Raw genomic sequence first — 24,725 nt, 5'->3', positions numbered from 1 at the left:
GAAGGCACGGTCACACGCGTGGGACCAGCACCGCCGTCGTGGAGCGGAAGCTACTAGAAGGCCCCGAGTCACCGGCCATACGGGTGAGCACCACACGGTACACTCAGGGACGTGGGCTACTTATACCCGCCTCTAGCAAGGTAGCCGGAAGGGTATCGTTAGTTTGGGAGGCCTACAACTCCGCCTGGCCAGGGGAGATCCCATCTGCTCAAGGACTGACCAGGCCCCAATCGCTAGCCAGTACTCCGGGAGGGTCTATCTTTGTCACCAGTAAAGACCCTGAACTACACCGTACCGTCTCCGAGTGGTTCCTGCTACCCCCATCATCCACGTCGGCTGCCCTGAGGCCATACCCCTCCCGTTGGGGGTTATACTATCACGCTGCACAATCCTACCACGGCCTCAGCGGTCTGCCCTGCAGCAGCAGCTCCTTAGCTGTACTCAACGGGTGGCGTAGTCGTCCAACATCTACCGCTAATACAGCGCCACTTAGTCTGACTCCCTGGGCACGGACCGGATCACCGCCACGAGACTACAACCCTAAAGAGATCCGGCTCCGGGTAAGCTCCCGCGTGCGCAACGCAGCGCGACACAGGCCCAGGGGCGCGTCATATGGACTTGTTGGGGCAGGGGCCCATTGTTACTTACGGTCTGTAGAGGGCTTCACCGTCTGGGGGTGGTCGAGGTCCGGAGCGAGAGCGGAGTCCCGGCCGGTGACTGCCGCGAGCTCGCTACTTCCGGGTAGGAGGAGGAGAGAAAGAGTATGTGGAGAGCGTGCGAGAAGGTGCGCGTCTCCAGGAAAGCGCGCGAGAGGGGGGCAGCGTGACGTAGGTTCACGTGGTGTGCAGCGTGCACAAGGTACGGAGGCCTGTGGGCGCCTCTTTAGCTGGGTTAAGGGTCCGACACGTTTCAACAGCTGCGGCTGTCTTCCTCAGGGATGGCTTAACCCAGTCAAGTGGTGTCCTTATATATGCTGGGCTGGTGACTGCCGCGTGCTCGCTACTTCCGGGTAGGAGGAGGAGAGAGAGAGTATGTGGAGAGCGCGCGAGAAGGTGCGCGTCTCCAGGAAAGCGCGCGAGAGGGGGGCAGCGTGACGTAGGGTCACGTGGTGTGCAGCGTGCACAAGGTACGGAGGCCTGTGGGCGCCTCTTTAGCTGGGTTAAGGGTCAGTCCGACGCGTTTCAACAGCTGCGGCTGTCTTCCTCAGGGATGGCTTAACCCAGTCAAGTGGTGTCCTTATATATGCTGGGCTGGTGACGTCATAGGTAAATTTGTTAGTCATTAAATGCAAAGAGCTCTATTTCGCTGTTCAATCCTCTTGGTCTTAAGGTGTTCAGTTTAAAAATCCACTCACTTTCTTTCCTGGACATGCTCTTAATAAAATCTCCTTGTCTCCAGTTCTTGTGGACGATTTGTATACCTACTATTTTAATTCCTTTTATTGACCCATTGTGTTTTTTTATAAAGTGTTTTGAGAGAGGGTGGCCCATGTATTTATTTTTGATGTTCCTTAAATGTTCGCTGATCCTGATGTTCATAGGTCTTTTTGTTCTGCCTATATATAATTTGCCACATGGGCAATATAGCCCGTATATGACCACTGTGGTGTTGCATGTTATAAAATCTGTGATGGGGTATATTTCTTTTTGGTGGCTGGCGGTGTATTGTTTTGGTGTGTTTAGGGTTTTGCATGTCTTACATTTTTTGCATGGAAAGAAGCCTTTTATTTTTTGATGGAATGGGGTTTGAGGTTTTTGAGAACTGTTGTGTATCCTTACTGTGGGGGCTATAATTGATCCTAGGTTTCGTGCCTTTTTGAAGATGAATTTGGGTCGGTTTGGGATTTTGTCCCCGATTATCTTGTCATCTTTTAGTGTGTGCCAATGTTTTTCTACTATTTTCCTGAAGATGTGAGTATTGGCAGAGTAGGGTGTGATAATAGGGACAATAGTATTGAGCCTAGAGTCGTTTTTTGGTTCGATTGTGTTTGTTTCAGTTAGGAGGTTGTGGCGTGGTATTGTGGCTATATATTCTTTTGTGTTAGTGAGGAATTGGGCGTTGTATCCCTTCTCTAGGAATTTATTAGTGAGGAGTTCTGCTTCCATATTGAAATCCTGCGGTTTGGAGCAGTTCCTATGTAGTCGTAGATATTGACTCCGGGGGACGTTAAGTAGCCAGGTGGGGAGGTGGCAACTGTCTATTGGGATATAACCGTTAGCATCGGTAGGTTTGTGATATGTACGTGTACGGATGCAGTTATCCTCAATGTAAATATTGAGGTCTAAAAAGTTGACTGTAGTGGTACTGGTAGTTGATGAGAATTCTAGGAAGAATTCGTTTTTATTAATTTCTTCTATGAATGAGTTTAGTGAGGATTGGTCACCTGACCAAATAAATAGAATATCGTCTATAAATCTTCGCCATAGGACCAGGTTCTTATGCAGGAGGCCTCCAGGGTATATGGCTATTGTTTCCCAGCAGCCTACATAAAGATTTGCATAACTGGGTGCGAACCTGGTTCCCATGGCGGTCCCCCACTGCTGGGAGTAGTAGTCCCCCTCGTACATGAAATAGTTATGAGTTAATATGAATAGGATACAGTCTGTGATAAATTGGCTTTGTTCTGGGGGCATTTTTTGGTTGAGAAAATGGGAGGCAGCTTCACAGCCTTTAGTGTGTTGTATATTGGTGTAAAGGGATGTGATATCCATGGTTCCCATGATGTAATGATTTTCCCATGGGATGTTATTCAGTATCTGGATAGTGTGTTTGCCATCCTTCAGGTGGGAAGGAAGGTTAGGGACTAGGTCCTGCAGATGGTGGTCAACTAGTCTGGATAAATTGGCTGTCAGGCATTGTATGCCAGAGATGATTGGTCTCCCCGGTGGGTTTTCATGGTCCTTGTGTATTTTGGGCAAATGATAGAAGGCGGCTATCCTGGGGTGTTTAATGTTAACGTAATCATACTCGTTCTTATTAAGGAAGCCCTCTTGGAGTCCTTTTTTGGTTAATAGTCGTAGTTCTTCTTGATAGGTGTTTGTTGGATCAGAGGGGATGATTAGGTATGTTCTAGGATCACCCAAGAGTCTTAGTGATTCTTTGTGGTAATAGTCCAGGTCTAGGATGACTATGCCCCCCCTTTATCGGCTGGCCTAATCACTATGTTTTTATTCACTTGTAATTGTTTCATGGCATTCATTTCTGATTTTGTAAGGTTGTTCCTAATTTTTTTGCATGTTTTGTTATTGAGTCTACGGATGTCGTCTGTTACATTTTTCTCAAAGGTGTTTAGGGCTTCTGAGTATTCTTGAAGGGGATGAAAGATGGATTTGTTTTTGAGGGCAGTGTGGGTATATTTAGGTGATTCTGCTAGGTCTGTTGTTTTGATTCCGCCTTCTTTTTTGCTGTAGTACTTTTTAAGAGCCAATTGACGCATGAATTTTTTGATGCCGATGTAGGTTTAGAACTTGTCTAGTTGGGTAGACAAGTTGGGTAGACAGAGCTGCATCTAGCTCTGAAAAAATATTTCGGCTTGTAGCAATGTGTGGGACTTGTTCTATTAGTCCATCTATACTAACCTCCATCATGTTGCAAATTCAATCTAATTTTTTTCTGCATCTAGCTCTGAAAAAATATTTAGGCTTCTAGCAGTGTGTGAGACTTGGTCTATTAGTCCATCTATACTAACCTCCACCATGTTGCAAATTAAAAATAATTTTTATCTGCATCTAGCTCTGAAAAAATATTTAGGCTTCTAGCAGTGTGTGGGACTTGGTCTATTAGTCCATCTATACTGACCTCCATCAGGTTGCAAATTCAATCAAATTTTTTTCTGCATCTAGCTCTGAAAAAATATTTGGGCTTCTAGCAGTGTGTGGGACTTGTCCTATTAGTCCATCTATACTAACCTCCATCAGGTTGCAAATTCAATCTAATTTTTTTCTGCATCTAGCTCTGAAAAAATATTTAGGCTTCTAGCAGTGTGTGGGACTTGGTCTATTAGTCCATCTATACTGACCTCCATCAGTTTGCAAATTCAATATAATTTTTATCTGCATCTAACCCAGCCAATACTTTTGGCCTAATACCACAGTTTGGCCACTCAGCTCTGCTCGGTTCCCATCCATTGTTTTTTTGTGCAAACAACTCCAGAGTTGTGAATTAGTTAACCACCAAAATGAGTGGAAAAAGGCCTGCTGCTGGTGGAAAGGGGAATAGGCGTGTTGGGAAGGGGAAAAAAGGTTGTGTCCGTGGGGTAGGTGGTAAAGCAACAGTAACATCTGCAGAAGAAAGACCATCTTCCAGCCAAACTAAAATGTCTACTTCTTTTAGCGGACAATGTGATAAGATCCCATTCTTACGGCCACGCCAATCGCTACAAATTCCAGATGAGGCACAAAAAGAGCAGGTGCTTCAACGGATATCAAGTGCTCCTTTAAGTGGGCTCTCCTCCACCTCAACTTCAACATCACAAATACTCCAGTCCTCAGAGGTGTCACCCCAATCGCACTTGCTTCCTCACAGCTCCCAAGTCTCCAGCTGCCCGTCTGAGTATGGGGTAGAACAGATGGTTGAGTCTGCAGAGCTGTTTACTCATACTATAGCCTGGGAATCAGAGGTCGGCTCCAGCGCTTCTGTGAATCCAGACGAGGAAATGATCTGCACTGATGCCCAGAATCTTTATGAGTCGGATCTAGGACCAGACGCAGAAGGTTCTGACCATAATGTAGACCCTCGTTCCCAAACTGTAACTCCTGTTGGTGGAGACAATGAGGAAGACGATGATGAGACTCAAATACCTGATTGGAGCGACAACTTTAGTTTTTTGTCAGGGCAGGAACAGGTTGGCTCTGAGGACGACGGGTGTGATAACACACAGGGTGATGATGATGAGGTTGGAGATCCCACTTACTGTCAACCCACAGTCAGCCAAGAGATGAGGTCAGCAGAGGAGGTGGAGGAGGATGCTAGTGATGACGAGGTCAGGTTGCGCCTTCCTGGACAGAGACGTAGTACTGGAAGCACGTCAACAACTGCATCCTCAAACACAACTCTGCCTCTGACCACAAGTCGTGGTGGCTCTTCAGGTCGCATGGGTGCTAAGCCTTGCATAGCCTGGGCATTTTTTCAGATCGATAAAGATGACCCAACTCGTGTTATCTGTAACATTTGTCAGCAAAAGCTAAGTAGAGGCCAAAAAATACATAGTTTGAGTACTTCATGCATGAACCGGCACATGGACATGAAGCATAAGTTGCAGTGGGAAGCTCACTGTGCTGCAATGCGGCCTAGCCGGCCGGGCCAACCACCATCTGCCCCATCTTGTGCATCTGCGGCCTCTTCATCCTCTGTGACTGAGGGGACAGCAGTCACACCTGTTTTGGGACGCAGACCTGCCACCTCTTTACCCGCAACAGCCAGCGTGATTGGCAGGTCATCATTTTCTTTGGAGGTGGTAACACCAGCTGGTGTTGAGCGCTGTCCGACATCGATAGCACCACCTTTGGATCAAGACAACCTAACATGTCCGCCTGCATCTTCCTCACAGACCGGCAGTTTGCCGGGGACACCCTTCTCAACCCCGTCTAAGCACAACAGCCAGCCCTCGGTCCCTCAGATGTGGACAAGTAAAAGACCATTTCCTCCTAGCCATGAGAAAGCTAAGAGGTTGAATTTCACCATCTGCAAGCTCTTGGCTACAGAAATGCTTCCTTTCCGCCTGGTGGACACAGAGGATTTTCGAGACCTTATGTCCGTCGCAGTGCCCCAGTACCAGATGCCCAGTCAGCACTACTTCTCAAAGAAAGGTGTGCCTGCGCTCCACCAGCATGTCGCACACAACATCACCGCTTCTTTGAGAAACTCTGTGTGTGACAGGGTGCATTTCACCACAGACACTTGGACGAGTAGGCATGGACAGGGGCGTTACATGTCGCTGACTGGGCACTGGGTAACTATGGTGAGAGCAGGACAAGGGGCTGCTGTCCAAGTCTTGCCGTCCCCACGAGTTGTGCGTCAATCCTCTTTATCTCAAAGTTCCTCCACTGCTTCTGCCTCCTCAACCTCCTCTCGGTCCTCCACCTGCACCCAAAGCCTGTCTGGTCATGCCACAAGCTTTCTAACTGCGTAGAAGGGATCCTGCACACCTCCTTACTATGCTGGCAGCAGGGCTCAACATCTTCAGGCGGTTTTTACTTTGAAATGTCTGGGAAATGTGAGTCACACAGCAGAGGAGTTGTGGTCAGCTCTGGAGACCCAGTTTCATGAATGGTTGTCTCCACTGGACCTGAAACCAGGGAAGGCCGTGTGCGACAATGCTGCAAACCTGGGTGCGGCCCTTCGCCGGGGCAATGTCACACACGTGCCTTGTATGGCTCACGTGTTGAACCTGGTTGTCCAGCAATTTTTAGCCCACTATCCCAGACTAGATGGCCTTCTGCAGAGGGCACGGTCGCTGTGTGCTCACTTCCGCGTTCGCATCCCGCAGCTCAGCGACTTACATCTCTACAGAAGTCGTTGGGCCTGCCACTTCACCGGCTAAAATGCGATGTGCCTACCCGGTGGAATTCAACTCTGCACATGTTGCAGCGACTGTGGCAGCTCCGACAAGCCCTGGTGCAATACGTTCTGACGTATAGCCTGGGCCAACGAGATCCAGAGGTGGGGCAAATCACGCTGGATGTTGAAATCACTGCACAGTTTTGAAATGGCGACGAAGATGTTTAGAGCTGACGATGCCATTATCAGCATGACTATTCCGGTGATTTACATGCTGGAGCACATGTTAAACAGAATTCGGAGTCAGGTGGTGCAACAAGAGGAGGTGGAGGAAGTAGAGGAGGAGGAGTTGTATACGGAAGGGCTAACATCTGCAAGGTCCAGACGGTCGGCAGCACCAAGGCGGCAGGCATGTGAGGGTGGGGGAGATGGTTTTACCAGGGCACATGGTAGCAGCCAAACTAGTGAGGAAGGTGCAGGAGCCCAGGAAGAAGTGGAGGACGAACTGATGGAAGACTCATCAGATGAGGGAGACCTTGATCACATTTCTGTTGTGCGAGGTTGGGGGGAGAGGACAGAGGAAGGAAGCATGATTGTTACCTCGCCACCAACACAACAGGGACTTGGTGCTCCTGGATGCGCAAGACACATGAGTGCCTTCTTGCTGCACTACCTGCATCATGACCCTCGAATTGTGAGAATTAGAAATAATCCTGACTACTGGGTTGCCACACTGTTAGATCCCCGGTACAAAAGTAAATTTGCAGAAATTATTCCTGCCATAGAAAGGGATGCACAAATGCAGGAGTATCAGCAGAGACTGTTGCAGAATCTTACATGTGCTTTTCCTCAAAACACCAGTGGTGCATGTAGTGAAACTCACAGTTCCAACTTGCCAACCGTGGGACCGTCGAGTGTTCAGCACTCAAACCGTAACAGAAACACAGTATCTGCTGGTAACATCAATTTTGCGGAACATTTCACCACTTTTTTAGCCCATCCTTTGCAAGGCCACAGGAGACAAGAAGTCTGACACATAGTCAACGCCTAGAGACGATGGTACAGGAGTATCTCCAAGTAAACATTGAAGCCATGACTGTGTCACTAGACCCTTGCTCTTTTTGGGCTTCCAATCTGGATAAATGGCCGGAGCTCGCCACTTACGCCTTGGAGATCTTGTCATGCCCCGCAGCCAGCGTTCTGTCTGAACGTGTGTTCAGCACTGCTGGTGGTGTGCTGACAGATAAGCGCACGCGGCTCTCCACTGATAATGTAGACAGACTCATGTTCATAAAGATGAACAAATCATGGATCCGAAACGACTTTTCTACCCCTGTGTCATTCTGGGGAGAGTAAAAGCTTGATGATTTGTTAAAATCACCTCACCAACCGTTTTAAGCTTTAAAATTACTAATCATGTTTATCTGTATCTTGGCTGGAAAATAATTTGGGCTTTGTAGCAGTGTGCAGTACTGATTCTATTAGGCCATCTATACTAAGCTCCACCAGATTTAAAATTACTTATCATGTTTATCTGTATCTTGGCTGGAAAATAATTTGGGCTTTGTAGCAGTGTGCAGTACTGATTTTATTAGGCCATCTATACTAAGCTCCACCAGCTTTCAAATTAATAATAATTTTTAGCTGCATCTAGCCCGGAAAATAATTTTGGGGCTCCTAGATGCGCAAGACACATGAGTGCCTTCTTGCTGCACTACCTGCAACATGACCCTCAAATTGTCAGAATTCAAAGTAATCCTGACTACTGGGTTACCACACTCTTAGATCCCCCACACTCTTCGATCAACCTTTTCATTTTAATAAAGAACAAAAAAATGGTCATTTTTGAAATTATAAGCATTAGCAGGTTATTAGAAACTGAAATCAAACAGTTTTCAACTCAAAACTTTATTCTAGGTGATGTTACATTTGCACATAGGACCCCTTGTTTGAAAGGGGCTTCTGAACTCTCTCGTCCATTGAATTTGTCAGGTTTTGGATGGTTTCTGCTTCAATTGCTTTGCATGAGGACAGAATACCCTCCCAGAGCTGTTGCTTAGATGTGAACTGCCTCCCGCCATCATAGACACTCCTTTTGATGATGCTCCAGAGGTTCTGAATGGGGTTGAGTTCAGGGGAGCATGGGGGTCACACCATAAGTTTGTCCCCTTTTATGCCCATATCAGCCAGAGATGCAGATGTGTTATGTGCAGCATGAGACGGTGCATTATCATGCATGAAAATGATCTTGCTGTGGAATACACGGTTCTTCTTCTTGAACCATGGCAGGAAGTGCTGTTTGAGAAACTCCACATACATTATGGAGTTCATCTTTACCCCTTCAGGGATCCTAAAGGGGCCGACAATCTCTCTCCCCATGATTCCAGCCCAAAACATTACTCCACCTCCTCCTTGTTGGCGCTGTAGCCGTGTTTGCGTGGGGTGTCCATCAACCAGCCATCCTCCACTCCATCCATCTGGACCATCGAGCGTTGCTCGGCACTCATCGGTGAACAAAACAGTTTTGAAGTCAATCTTCATGTATTGTTTGGCCCACTGGAGCCATTTCTGCTTGTGTGCAGTGGATAGAGGAGGTCGACAGGATGGCTTACGCACAGCTGCAAACCTCTGAAGGACTCTGCATCTTGTTGTTCGGGGGACGTTGGAGGCACCAGCAGCTTCAAAAACTTGTCTGCTGCTATGACAAGGCTTTTTTGCCGCTGCCCTTTTAACCTGACGTAATTGCCTGTAGGAAAGAGTCCTTAATTTTCCCTTATCAGCACGCACACGTGTGTACTGTGAATCAGCTACATACTTCTTGAGTGTCTTGGCAATGTTGATTGTAGTCATGCCTTGACCTAAACACTCCACAATTTGTTGCTTCTCAGCAGCTGACACATCCTTTTTCTTTCCCATTTTGGCAGAAAATGTAGGCTGCTTAATAATGTGGGACAGCCTTCTATCTTAAGTAGTCTTGCCTTTCATTGGACACACCTGCCAAATTAATTAGCACAGGTGTCTGCAATTGCTTACAGTGATATAAAGAGCCCTGACACACATCACCATCAATGAGTTTAACTGACAAACAAAAAAATTCTTCCCTTATCACTCCTAAACACTTTTTGCATAATAATTTGGAACACAGTGTACATGTGCTTTTCCACAAAACACCAGTGGTTCACGTAGTGAATCTTACAGTTCTAACTTGCCAACCGTGGTCTGTATGGAGTTGTTCAATAAAGGGCCCAAAATTAAGATAACATAGACGGGAGAGGTCTCTATGAATAGGAATTCCTAAGTATTTGATACCCTGTGAGGGCCAGGCAAAGGGAAAGTTGGACTGGATGGAATCCTGTATGGATTTGGGGAGGGAGACATCGAGGGCCTCAGACTTCGCTGCATTGATTTTAAAATTTGACCATGTAACAAAGTGATCTATTTCAGCCATAACAGCAGGGATGGATATATGTGATTGAGTGATATAAACTAGGACATCATCAGCAAATGCAGAGCACTTGTACTCGGTGCCTCCCACCTCAATCCACCTAATATTGGGGATATGGCGAATTGATGAGAGCAGGTGCTCCGTCACTAGGATGTATAAGAGAGGGGACAGAGGACATCCCTGCCTTGTCCCATTGGTGATTATGAAAGGTGATGAAAATGTTCTGACGCGCCCCCTGGGCCTTGGGACACCCGGAGCCGGACCCTTTTTGGTGGATGCTGGTGGTTGTAGTCTCCGTGGCGGCGATCCGGTTCCGTGGCTCAGGGCGGTCAAACCAGTGGCGGAACTATTTATGTGGTTTTGATGTTTAAATGTCCGACTACGCCACCCGTGGATTGCGGTCAGAGTGAACCGCCGCTGCAGGGCAGACCGCTGAGGCTGGTGTTGTGGGTGCAGCATAGCATAGTATAATTCCCCACGGGAGGAGTATAGCCTCAGGGCAGTGTATGCGGAGGATGGGGGTGATGGTGCAGGGCAGCAGCAGTAACGACACGGAGTCAGTGATGCAGTCCAGGGCCTTTACTCACAGTTCTTATTATCCAGACCACTTCTGCAGGTAACGGCTGCCCACGTCGTACTGTGCTCACCAGGTGAGGGGCTCAGACAACTCCCAGATAACTTTGGAGCGCTTCACAGGACCCCCTTTGTGTGTCCTTTGTCTGGCCTTTCTTACCAACGCTTCTCTCCGGCTGCCTTGGGCCTCTTCTTGGTAAACTTGGCGCCAGTTTCCCTGACCCTATGTGGTGCCTTCCTAGCGGGTGTAGCGAGGGGCTGCGCCACATAAAATGTCACAGCCTCCGGTTTCTAGCTGAGGGTCGTTTCCCGCCTCCACTAGTTTCGGGGACCGGTCTCCCCCTTTGGCCTGACCCCTCCATGCAGGTGGATTCGGGCGTGCGGTGGCGACTCGCCCGTCCGCACCCCTGGAATCCCTTCGTTCCTCGTTCCTGGAGCCTTCTCCGCTACTCTTCCTTCCTTCTCCCTCTTCCAGGCCTGGGCCTCTGTTACTAGGCCCGCCTCCGTAGCAGAGCTCATGCAGAGCCCTTGCTCCCTGTCACTTCTGCTCAGACTTCTCTGCACTGAACTAAGATGGTGCCCACCTTTTATACTCCCTTCTCAATGCACCCAGGAACTGCTTCCTCCCTGCTCCTGCACTACAGAGTTCCCCTTCCTCAGTGTTCCCTCCCCCCACTCCAGCCAGGGACAGGGACTGTCGTGCCCATCTCAGAGGCATATTGGTCGCCCTGCCCCACGGCAATGTGGTGTAATGCATGCAGGTGTCGGGTCCTGATCCACACTCCATCCTTACCTGAGAGTGAGATATCACACCTCTGGGTGAGGTGCAATACCTCTGTAGCAACCGAGCCCTCGGGGTGCTACAGTTCCATTTATCTTCAGCCTAGGTGACGTATTGCGATACAGGGCCGTGATTTTGGCTATAAAAGGGTCCCCTAGACCCCTACCCCAAGCTTTTTAAGAGAATAATATATGGCGTGCCAGGAGACTCTATGGAATGCTTTCTCAGCATCCAACGAGAGTATCTAATTACAAATTTTTAACTGCATCTAGCCCAGGAAATACTTTGTGCCTAGTAGCAGTGTCTGCTAGTCAGCGGATTATCCCAGCTGTTAAGCAAGCTACACCACCTGTAGTTTGGACACTTAATTTTTTCAAAGGAAATGCTTTGGGACCCCAGGATACTCAGTGAAGAGCATCAGGAGGCACCCCAAGGCATAGGGGCTGGGACTGGCGGTAGGACGCCTTGCGGTGGACCGCCGAGCTCGATCCTTATAAAAGCTTTTTAACTGCAGCAGCTTTAGTGGACGCTACTGGAGCTGGAATTACGCGGCTGCTGGCATGAGACTTGCCCTCCAATAGATCCTTGTAAAAGGATTTAAAGTGTATTCATTCAAATTAGAGAGACAATTTAAATTAAAAAGCTTAGAGCTACCTCCACCACAGGGGGGCTCGCTCGACCCACCAGCGGACAGGCACCAGTATTGGGAGAGGGGGGCTGGCCGTCAGGGTCCACCGCAGCTCTGGCACAAAGCCGGCAACACTGAGGTCGCACGGGCAGGAACGGACTGGCCGTGTCGGCTTCGCACTTTTTTGGTTTTAGAAGGGCATGACATGCCTATATCTGTGTCTCCCCCTCCTTTTACTCCTCCACCTCTTTTATTTTCGCATGACTATATGTACTTGTCACTTTTCCATGTGTTAGTTGTGTCTTCTGAGCAGTTTGTCAGCTTTTGGACACCTTTGAAGGTGTTTTCTATGTGTTTCTATGTGTTTTTGTTTGCCTGCCATTGGTTTTAACGGTGTTCGAAGGTGTTCGACGAACAGTTCGACGAACAGTTCGGCGAACATATGGGTGTTCGACGAACCGAACCGAACTCGAACACTACGGGGGTGACTCAACACTAGTAGTAAACTGTGCAGCATATAGTATAGTAAACTGTGCGGTATATAATGTAGTAAACTGTATGGCATATAATGTAGTAAACTGTGCAGCATAAAGTATAGCGAACTGTGTGGTACATAATGTAGTAAACTGTATGGCATATAGTGTAGTAAACTGTGCACCATACGGTAAAGTAAACTGTGCGGAATATAGCGTAGTAAACTGTGCGGTATGTAATTTAGTAAACTGTGCGGTATGTAATTTAGTAAACTGTGCGGTATGTAATTTAGTAAACTGTGCGGAATATAATGTAGTAAACTGTGTGGCATATAGTATAGTAAACTGTGCGGTATATAATGTAGTAAACTGTGTGGCATATAGTGTGGTAAACTGTGTGGCATATAGTATAGTGAACTGTGTGGAATATAATGTAGTAAACTGTGCGGTATATAATGTAGTAAACTGTGTGGCATATAGTATAGTAAACTGTGCGGCATATAGTATAGTAAACTGTGCGGTATATAATGTAGTAAACTGTGTGGCATATAGTATAGTGAACTGTGTGGAATATAATGTAGTAAACTGTGCGGTATATAATGTAGTAAACTGTGTGGCATATAGTATAGTGAACTGTGTGGAATATAATGTAGTAAACTGTGCGGTATATAATGTAGTAAACTGTGTGGCATATAGTATAGTGAACTGTGCGGTATATAATGTAGTAAACTGTGCGGTATATAATGTAGTAAACTGTGCGGCATATGGTGTAGTAAACTGAGTAGTATGGAATTTCCTTTAAAATTCACATTACTATTAAATGAATTGTACAACAAAATAAAATTGTGCATCTTTTTCAAAGGCTGTGATTAGTATTACCGTTTTCTATCACTTACTTGAAGGGGGCTCAGCTACAATAGACAAGAGCTGCTTAGAGACAAGAGAGGTGCTGTTTCTGGGAGAAAAAAGTAAACCCTTATTTGAAATCTTAGGCTGGGTGCCCACGTAGCGTTTTTCAAACGTTTCTGCGGAATTTCCGCAGCGTAAACGCTTGTTAAACGCTAGGTTATCGGCCCCCCATGGTCCCCAAGGGGATTCCGCATGTTCTATGCACATGCTGCGGATTTTTCCGCAGCGTTTTTGCTGCGTACAAAAATCCGCAGCATGTCATTTAATTTTGCGGAAGCGCAGCGGAACTCCCGCCATTGACTTGCATTGAGACGCATAAAAACCGCGACTGTACATTTTTACAAGCGGCTTCTATGCGTCTCTATGTGCGGATGGTACCCAGTTCTGGAGGAGAGGAGACTCTCCTCCAGACCTGGGTACCATTCTACCTGTAAAAAAAGAATAAAATAACAAATAAAGTTTATATTCACCTGTCCGGCGGCTTCTCTCTGAATGCCGGCATCGCTTGAGGACCTGCGGTGACATCACAGTCATGTGACCGCAGGCCCTTCACCGCTCTGTCTCGCGATATGCCGGCATCCAGGAACCAGACAGGAACGAGCGCTGTAGCCACACCGGGGCCTCGGGGGTGAGTATAGCTTTATTTGTTTTCATTTTTACGGTTCACACTATATAAATCCATGCTGTTTGCATGGATTTATACAGTGTGACCTAGTTGTCAAGTGACTCGCCCCCTGGGCCGTGGGGCACGCGGATCCGGGCGATAGGGAGACGCTGGGAGTAGTAGTGGCGGCCCGGTCCCGCGGCTCAGGGTGGTCAGACCAGTGGTAGTCTGCTATGCGCTCCAAATAATGTCCGACTACGCCACCCGTGGATTGCGGTTATTAGGAACCGCCGCAGCAAGGCAGTCCGCTGGGGCTGATGATGGGTGCAGCTGAGGTGATGTGACTCCCCATGGGAAGAGTGCAGCCCCAGGGCAGTGTAGTGGATGGTGGGAGTGATGGTAGTGCGAGTCCCGGTGCTGATAGTGCTGGAGGCGCGAAGGAGCACACAGACAACAAGTTACAGTCCAGGGTCTTTACTCACAGTTCGTTTGTTCCAGGTCACTTCGGCCAGCAGTGACCGCCCGAGCCGTGCTGCGTCCACCAGGTGAGGGGCTCGGTCAACTCCCAGGCAGTTCAGGAGCATGGCACAGGACCCCCTTTTATCCTTTCTCTGGCCTGCCTCACCAGTGACCCACTTTTGTCCAGCTGCCGCGGACCTGTGCGGTTAAACGAGGGCCCCGTCCTCCGCTGTCCTATATGGTGCCTTCCTAGCAGGTTTGATGAGGTGTCGCACCAATATATGATCACGACGACCGGTCTTTGGCTGAGGGTAGTTTCTCCTCCACCAACTTGGGATCCGGTACCCTTAATCTGCCTGACCCTTCACCCTGGATTCTCGTGGGTTCTTAGGGTCCCTTCCACCTTCTCGTTCCTGAGCCCTTCTGTTTCTCTGTCTCTCCTCCGTCTTTCCTGTTCCTTCTTCTCCTCCCTTTCTCGTGGAGCTGGGCTCAGGTGGCACCGCAGCTCCCCTTCACCTCCTCCTCGGCCTCTTCTCCAGGCCCACTTCTCCTTCTCCTCTCAGGCCCCGGCCTCTTCCCTAGGCCTGCCTCTGGAGCAGCACTCAGCCTGAGCTGCTGCTCCCTGTCTTCTCCTCTCCACAGAACCTAGATCTAAGATGGTGCCCACCTTTTATACCTCCCTCTAGCCATGAGCCCAGGTGACCAGCAACCAATGGGCTCCTTCCTACGCTCAGGAACCGCCCCCTATCTGCCCCTACAGCACTGGGTGTTCCACCCCCCCCCTCCCCACTCCAGCAGGGACATGGTCGGTCGTGCCTGCACTTCTGTCTAGTGGGAGCACCGTTGAGCTGTCCCTCGGAAATGGGGTGTGTGTGCTGCATGCAGCTAACTGAGCCCTGGTCCACACTCCATCCTTACCTGGGAGTGGAATACCACACCTCCGGTCTGAGGTGCAATACCCCTGTAGCGGCCGAACCCTCGGGGCGCTACACAAGTACTTTCCAAGTGATGCTATCACCTGGAAAGCGCTTGTCAATCTGCATGCGGAAACGCATGTGAATCCGCATGTGAATCCGCATGTATTCTGCAGGAAAAACGCATGCACAATCTGCATGCGTTTTTTCTGCCAGGGAGATGCAGAAATGCTGCAGAAATTTTCTGCTTCATTTCTGCATCGTGGGCACATAGCCTTATACAACCGACTTAAAAGCGTTGTCCAGCTCCTCTCTCTTCCACATTGGGAGCTGAGAGGGGCTGTTGAAATATAGTATGTCAGACACTTGTTAGGTTTCATGCCCGATCTGCATGATGCTTATTAAGTCTCCGACGGATCTCAGCTGACGATGCAGAAGCGAAAGGAGCTGGATATTACAAGAGATCCCTGCTGATTGTGTAAGGTGACTGATGTGCATTTCTCCTCCACAGACTGGTATACGTTTGATACCCCAGAGGAAGTGACAGAGACTTTCTTTGCCTCCCTTTCTGAATTGATTGAACTATCCTCAATGGATTACACACCTGGTAAGAGAATTGCATATGATAGAATACCTATGTTATAGCAGGAGGATGGACACAGTAGATCACCACCGCTCTGTTACGGGGCAGTACTGCCTTTTGGGATTTTTTGGGACAGATTCTGATACTTGTTCTTGGAAAATGTCTCTTATTCTTCCCACAGACACGGCTGGACATATAATAGGAGTGCGAAAAGAAAGTCTCATGAACATCTTCATCTTCATCGATGCCTCTAAAAGTGTCGGACTAAAAAACTTCAATACCGCTAAGACGATCAGTGAAGTATTCATAGAAAAGGTGCGGAGAATATAACACCGATGGGTGGCTTCTGTCCTCTGAGGCCATGTTGGATGGGGGTCCTGGGTGGCATCTTCTGTTGTCACCCCCTCATTCACTGGCTAAAACATTCCTATCGTTATCCTTACAGATGTCCCAGCTCGATATTACCCCTCGTTATTCTATCATCTCGTATGCTTCCTTCCCAAGACCAATTGTGCGGTTCTATGATGATGACAGTACGGACGCCGACGCGGTCATTGAAAAGATTAAGAGTTTTCAATACACAGGTAATATACAGTAGTTCACGTCACTTTTCTAAGTAACTTGGCCAATAATATATAGTCACGTGCCCAATCAGTGTGTAGGGTGGGTGGACAGCATAACCCGTGACCCATTAGTGCTCTCTGAGTCCCTTCCGCCTCCAGCATTAAGCCCCTTATCCCCCAAAACAATGTATTGTAATTTGAAGAAAATAATGATGTAATTAGTGTTTGCCCTTTGACCCTCTAGTTTCTTTCTGTTTGACCCCAAATTATACAAATAAAAATATATGCATTCTTACAATATTCCCTTTTTTTTACTACATTTTTTTTCAAATCAACTATTTTATTGCACTGACTCTAATCCTCTTTCTAACTTTAAACCTAACCCTAGCCCTAGTTAGGGTTCGGAAAAGTGTAAAAACATAAGTATTGTGCCATGTTAACAGCAGAGGATTCAATGCTCTTTTCATCCATTGCCACTAAGCCCCCGCTATCGGTGTCAGCGCACTAAGAGATGACATAGGCTTACTTCATTACAATTGGAGCTTTGCCGTCTTGATTCCTGTCTATGCAAAGCGCAGCAGCTGCTGACAAACTCCTCTCTATTGCTGCGCTCTGCATAGGCAGCTCCAGGGAGGAAACTCACCACACCGCTCCAAGAAGTGGCGCTTGTCGAGCCGCTCATTTAACAGTGAGGGAGGTGAAATTTTGCACACCTGGGTCAGCTGTAACATGTTTCGCCCCTCAAAGCAATCACAGAACATCAACCAACCACTAACAGGCTGTAAGTCTCTGCGGATAAAGCAATGTCCACTATAGAAAACCCTTTCAACAAGTAGGGATTATAACAAAAGACAAGCCATAGACTCCTGAAAGATTTCACTTTTCAACAATCCCATTAATAATATCCAAAAACTCAGTGTATCATTTCTGCTTCTCTTAAATATTTTATTTACATTTTTTCAGAACATGAAGATGAGCAGGGAACGAACATTCGGGGTGCTCTTTATGAAGTTCACAAATTGTTTCTGCAGGAATTTGCAAGAGATCCGAAAAAGTTCCAGGAAAAGAGAAATGTTGTCCTACTGATGACAGAAGGCAAGTAGCGGATCACAGTCAGTCAAATAAATTGCTTTTTGGGATCTTAGCCTATGCTTATAGTCATACCCAGTGCTAAATCCTTGTTTCATCTCAGTCGAACCCAGTGCTTCGTCCTTGAACCATCTCAGTCGCACCCAGGGCTTTATCCTTGTACCATCTCAATCAAATCCAGTGCTTCATCCTTGTATCATCTCAGTCGAAGCCAGGGATTCATCCTTGTACCATCTCAGTCGCACCCAGTGCTTCATCCTTGAACCATCTCAGTCGCACCCAGTGCTTCATCCTTGAACCATCTCAGTCACACCCAGGGCTTTATCCTTGTACCATCTCAGTCAAATCCAGTGCTTCATCCTTGTATCATCTCAGTCGAACCCAGGGCTTTATCCTTGTACCATCTCAGTCGCACCCAGTGCTTCATCCTTGTACCATCTCAGTTGCACCCCGTGATTCATCCTTGTACAGTCTCAGTTGTACACAGTGCTTCATCTTTGTATCATCAGTCGTACTCCTTGCTTCATTCTCTTACTGTCTCAGTCGTACCCCATGCTTTATCCTTGTACCATCTCAGTTGTACCCTGTGCTTCATCCTTATACTATCTCAGTCATACCCCGTGCTTTATCAATGTACCATCTCAGTCATACCCCTTCCTTCATCCATATACTATCTCAATTGTACCCCGTGATTCATCCTTGTACCATCTCAGTTGTACCCTGTGCTTTATCCTTGCACTATCTCAATCATACCCAGTGATTCATCCTTGTACCATATTAGTCATACCCCGTGCTTCAGCCTTGTGCTGTCTCATTCCTACCCAGTGCTTCATTTTTGTGATGTCTCATTCAAACCAATGCTTTATCTCCTTCCATATTTTCTCTGCAATGGTTCAACTGGTCCACCATAATACAAGAATAACTTCTGGTAGGCCCAGGCTCTTACAGTATAACTAGTCTTAAAGCTGTTACACAATACTTCATTATTGATGACCTATTCAAAGGATAGGTCATCAATATAATATGGGTGGAAGTCTGAAACCTGACACACACACCACTAAGCTTTTACCAACTTTGGCGCCAGTTGGATGTATACATTGTATATAATGTGAGTTTATCTGCAGTACACAAGAACGGCCACTATGCGGTGTACGGAGCTGTGCATCTCTGTCCACTGTTTACATCCAGTGACCGCCACAGCCAGTGACAGCTGATTGGTGGGTATAAGGGTGTCGGTTCCCCAATGATCTGATGTTGATGACCAATCCAAAGAATAGATCATCAATATTGAATTAGTGGACAACCCCTTTAAAAGGTCCAGCAGAAGATGACCTAATTTGGTGCTGACTTTGGAGATAATCACTATTCACTAGGGTCTGTTTCTTATACATAATTGCCAACAATCCCAAATTTTTCAGATACACATTTTTCAGAAACAAAAGTTTGTAGTCCCATCTGGATTGGGGACAATCCTTAATGGGGCTTGAAAGCAGGACATAAATATCCTTCTGCTATCAACATTAATGTTAGTAAGTAGGCTTGTCGGGCAAGTCAGAAATATACTGTTAGATGATTCATCCTGAGTCATAATAGGATGGAGATGGTCCCTCAGCATCATCTCCACTCAGGTCCAAGGAACTTCAGTCCAACATTGTTCTCAACTACCTTCTCAAATTTGCTGCCAGCGCTGGACCTGTACCCTCATGGCCAATCCTTCTTGCCAGAAGGTATAAGGTTTGTTAATGAAAGTCCATATAATTCTATTTCTGGACTCTAGGATTTTAGTGCTTATGTTGTTGTATCTACTCTCTAACAATTGCCTTTCACCCTATAGGGAAGCATAATATAAGTGAAGACCTGACTCCGGAATTGAGGAACATCAGGGAAATCCTGGACCAGCACTGGGATCATTTTCTGGGTATGGAATATATAGTGTATAGCTGTTGCTCATTTCTATAGACTGGTAATAAAGGTTACTGGATAAGTACTAAGGTTTTTATTAGGGTTGCCACCACCTAATTTCTCCCTGTTAGGACTCGTGCACACGATCGTAAAAATCAGACGAGTGCTATTCATTTGGACGGATAGTCCTTGTCCCTATGTTATTCTACAGGGCTGTGCACATAACTGATTTTTAACCAAGTTGGTCAGAGGAAAAAAAAAATCGCAGCATGCAAGATGGTTGCATCCGAGAATGGGATGGCACTTGTCCATTCATATCTATGGATCAGTGGAAAAAAATCAGACCACACCCGGATAACATTCGAGTATAATTTGATTATCACGGACAGATTGAATGGAGAAGACGGAGAAACTTTTTTTTTTTTCCTCCGCGTCTCAGAAAATCGGATCTTACTCTGATCAGAGCATGATTAACATAATTCGACCAATTTTGGGAAATGGGAGAAAAATGGTCGTGTGACCCTGGCCTTAAGGATATGGAAAGATTTCTTTGTAACTTTAGGGAAAATCAAGTTCTATTTCCCGCACTGATATAAATATATGGTACCACAAAAAATCCCAAAGGCATATTGCCTAATAGCACACTATATGAACCACAGGTAGTGTGCAGTAACAAGTACTAAACTCCAAAAGCATGTATACCACCAAGAGAAAAGAGCGGAGCTTTTATGGCAAAGATAAAAAGGTATAAATTTTATTGACACAGAGTATAAGACAACACAAAAACATATAATAAAAAGACATGTGCAAGGGGGCTAGGAGCGGTAGCAGCGAATACTGACAGTACTGGGGGGGGGGGATGGGAATAACGAAGTGATACATAACGGCAAAATCATGAATCAATAGATATAGCTTGCATCCATAAAGTGCATAGATCCCCGAACCCCTAACTGTGGCATTGGGGCTCCACAGAGTAGAGCCCTACGAATGGACTATAAATTAAGGAAGTATCCAGATTAAGTAAATCACTAATCAATATGTCAGCCATAAAAAGTCCAAATAGCAATGGAAAAAGTAATAGAACCCCTCATTGGGGCATGTAGAAAAAAAAAACAAAAAACACCACAGTAGGGGAGGATGGCAGATAGACAATTCTTACCCTAGGTCAGTAATCCAGTAAGTAGAAGGGAAAGCCCGCTTCCCGACGCGCGTTTCGCGTGTATATTGATCGGCTTTCTCAAGGGAAGAAAGCCGATCAATATACACGCGAAACGCGCGTCGGGAAGCGGGCTTTCCCTTCTACTTACTGGATTACTGACCTAGGGTAAGAATTGTCTATCTGCCATCCTCCCCTACTGTGGTGTTTTTTTTTTTTTTTTTCTACATGCCCCAATGAGGGGTTCTATTACTTTTTCCATTGCTATTTGGACTTTTTATGGCTGACATATTGATTAGTGATTTACTTAATCTGGATACTTCCTTAATTTATAGTCCATTCGTAGGGCTCTACTCTGTGGAGCCCCAATGCCACAGTTAGGGGTTCGGGGATCTATGCACTTTATGGATGCAAGCTATATCTATTGATTCATGATTTTGCCGTTATGTATCACTTCGTTATTCCCATCCCCCCCCCCCTAGTACTGTCAGTATTCGCTGCTACCGCTCCTAGCCCCCTTGCACATGTCTTTTTATTATATGTTTTTGTGTTGTTTTATACTCTGTGTCAATAAAATTTATACCTTTTTATCTTTGCCATAAAAGCTCCGCTCTTTTCTCTTGGTGATATAAATATATATATCACCCACTGTACCCACCGGATCAGTGGCGGGAACATGACTATTACATGTAGCCCTCCTCTTCCCACAATTGCCGGGATAGTAAATCAGTCCTGACAATTAACCCTGTCAAGAGGAGAGGAGTTTACAGTGATGTCTTTTATAAACAACTACAAAATTGTTTCCTATGGATAATTCATTTTTCCACTTTTGACTTTGCGACCTTCCACCCCTGAATCTAATTGTGACTATATATTTACTGTGTATACTCGCCATACCTGGTGTTCTCCACCCAGCTATCACAGCCTCCATCTTACTGATCGGTGCATTGTTCTCCTCTTCTCCAAAATGGCCATCAAAGAGACCTGGGGAGCAAAATTTGAACCACGTCTCCCCTCCTTTCCCATTGGTGTGGGATGGATGAGCGGCTATGACAGCAGAGATAAGGCAGAGGAGGGGTGGTTCAGAGTTGCCACAGCGCTCTCATCATCTCTGCGGCATCCATTCTTTTTTTTTAATTTTTTATTTAGGAACGAAACATAAAACATAGCAAGTATATAGATAAAGCCATACACTAAACATATTTTTGGCAGAGTAATACAGTAGAATGCAAAAGTATCATAGAACAGTCAATATATACTGTATATATAAATATACTATAATAAACACCTGTAATGTAATCAAGAATCCACATTGTGACTTTAGTTTCGTTCAAGTTTTTCATATTAAGACAGGCAGGAAAAGAAGAACAGAGAGAAAAGAGAAGAACTTCAGGCAAAAAAGGAAGGGACTAAAAGAGAAAAGTAGATGGGGGGGATGGGGATTGGGAAGGGGAGTGGGGAGAAGAAGGAAAAAAAAGAGGACAAAATCCCACCCCAGTCCAGACAACTGTTCGAACAAAAATCCCCCAGTGGCAATCAAGTCTGAGAGTCGAGCTGTACAAGGCTTACATATTGATTAGATTGCTTAAACTCCATCCAATAGAACCACATTTTATAGAAGACCTCATATCTACTGTACAGAGAAGCCGACAAATCCTCCATGAACATTAAATCATTGACCTTAGAAATCTAGAGGGACGGGCTAGGTGGATTAACTTTCTTCCATAACAACGGAATACAAGCTCTGGCAGCCATCACCAAAAATCTTAATAGGGACCATTCGTAGGAGGAAACAAAAGTCTCACAGAGCTGTAGAAGGAATAGTTCAGGACCCATTTCAGATGAAATGCCTGTAATCGACCTGATAATGCTTTTCACTTTAGTCCAGAACGGTTGTAAAACCAGACAGGACCAAAAGATATGAAGGAAATCTCCCTCGCCTGATCCACATCTCCAACACTTAGAGTCAATAGAGGGGAACATTTTGTTCAACTTAATCGGTGGGACCCTGTACCACCTTGAAAGGAGTTTGAAATTTGCTTCCTAAAGCCGACAATTCATGGAAGACTTATGCGCTAAGCACAGCATCTTTTCCCTTTGTTCCATGGAGAGAGTGATACCTAAGTCCTCTTCCCATTGTGTTAAAAATCTGGGAGGAGGCTGATCCATTGGGTTAGTTAGCATTGAGTGTATGGAGGAAAGTGCATGACAAATCACCCCCTTATCTAGACAAAGATTTTCAAATGTGGAAGAGGTTCGTGTATATTGAGCGGAATTTGGAAGGGAGCGAACAAAGTGACGCAGTTGAAGATAACGCCATGTGCCCAGTGGTAAGGGATCAGTAATAGCTTGAAGTACCTCTAGAGAAGGCCAATCATTATCTACGTAAATCTGGAAAACCCTAAACCTTCCCTGAGAAATCCAAAGTCTAAAAACAGGATCTGACAAACCAGGGGAGAAGTTCGGGGAGCCGATAATAGGCGATAAAGGAGATGGAATGGAAAGGAGAGAAGTTTGCGTATCCCTGGTCCGGAGCAGTAGTAGAGTGTAGCACTAATTGTGGGATGAGATTTCAGTGAAGATTGGGAAAAGAAGGGCACCCAGGGGAGAGCAGCTAAAGTGGCCTCTGAGAAGCTTTGTTCTAGTTGTACCCATGGCTTCGCCGAGGCATGCCTACACCAATCTATAACTCTAGACATATGAGCAGATAAATAGTATGTTTTTACATCCGGAAGGCCCAAGCCTCCCCGACCTTTTGGTCTACATAGAAGGGATCGCTGGAGTCTAGCTGGTTAGCCCATATGAAACCTATTTGCAAGGACACGATAGATTTTAAAAAGGAGCTAGGGGTTTTAATGGGAAGAGTTTGAAAGAGATATAGATATGTGAGGGAGGATATTCATTTTAAGAATTTTACATCTGCCAAACCAAGTAAAGTAAAGTTTAGAACCATTTTGAACAATCAACTTTAACGTTCTGGAGCAATGGTAAAAAATTAAGTTTGAAGATGGAATTAACATCAGCGGAGAGGAGAATGCCTAAATACTTCAGGGACTGAGATGACCAACAAAATTTCAATGAAGTCTGTAATGAGGAAACTAATTTCAAAGGGAGATTTATATTCAAAGCCTCCGACTTAGTTAAGTTGATTTTAAAATTAGACAAAAATGCATACTTTTTAAATTCCAACATCAAGCTAGGTAGAGATACAACCGGGTTATAGTTATGAAGAATAACAGAGCATCCGCATAGGCTGTAATCTTGTAAGAGATATTTTGAATCTTTAGACCCATAATATCTGGGTTGGACCGGATACACCGAAGGAAGGGCTCAAGAGTGAGGATAAAGATTAGGGGGCTGAGGGGGCAGCCCTGCCGAGTGCCATTTGCAATTGGAAATCTCTCAGAGAAAACACTATTCACCCGCACACAGGTGGAGGGAGTGCTGTAAAGAGAACCAATCCACTTTAGCATAGAGCTCTGCAACCCAATAGATTTCAACACCTCCTCCATGAACACCCAGTTGATCCAATCAAAGGCCTTTTCGGCATCTGTGGATAAGAGCATCAAAGGGGTGCCATCCAATTTGGCCCTATAAATAAGATTCAAGGCCTTGGTGGTGTTGTCCCTCGCTTCTCTACCGGGCATAAAGTCCGCCTGGTTAGGGTGAATAATGTCTGCGGCATCCATTTTGACAAAGCGAAGAAAGCGCTGCTGATATCATGGAGGTGATGACATCAGGATGGATGGCAAAAGGAGAGTCACTTTACTCTCTTAAAGAGGACCTTTACCTGGATTTTTTTAATTTGAACGGAGCATCTCCTCCAATTGCCACATCTCCCCCGAATCTGGAACCATTTTTATTTTTCTACTGTGTCCCTCCATTCCAAAATTATGCAAATTTTCCCCTTTACTAACCGCATGTTTACCACAGAACTTCTTCGAGTGCCTTTGCTTTTTCTCCTCTGATGTTGGCCAATCAAAACACAGTCATGCCCACAGAGAGGTTGTGTGGTATCTGCCCAGTTGGTTCAAGGGAAAATTTGGACCATTATTACCAGGGGCATAAATTTGGAGGTGAGAGACACAGAAGAAAAAGAAAAACTGTTCCAGAACCAGTTGAGCAGTGGCAACTGAGGAGGCACTCAG

General features: G+C 46.1%; 1 protein-coding gene across 1 annotated transcript in view; it reads left to right on the top strand.

Annotated features, from left to right (window-relative positions):
- The window catches only part of LOC141155152 (complement factor B-like), an 80,161-nt gene that overhangs the window by 14,881 nt on the left and 40,555 nt on the right, over positions 1-24,725 (top strand). The window contains exons 5-9 of the mRNA XM_073641839.1: positions 15,796-15,891; positions 16,049-16,182; positions 16,313-16,451; positions 17,394-17,525; positions 19,354-19,437. Coding sequence (XP_073497940.1) covers positions 15,796-15,891; positions 16,049-16,182; positions 16,313-16,451; positions 17,394-17,525; positions 19,354-19,437 — 585 coding nt within the window. The remainder of the gene's footprint in view (positions 1-15,795; positions 15,892-16,048; positions 16,183-16,312; positions 16,452-17,393; positions 17,526-19,353; positions 19,438-24,725) is intronic.

Source organism: Phyllobates terribilis, unplaced genomic scaffold (assembly GCF_046119375.1).
Source record: "Phyllobates terribilis strain yellow unplaced genomic scaffold, ASM4611937v1 Scaffold_7__3_contigs__length_470593459, whole genome shotgun sequence".
NCBI lineage: Eukaryota > Metazoa > Chordata > Amphibia > Anura > Dendrobatidae > Phyllobates > Phyllobates terribilis.
This window is presented reverse-complemented; position numbering and strand designations above follow the sequence as displayed.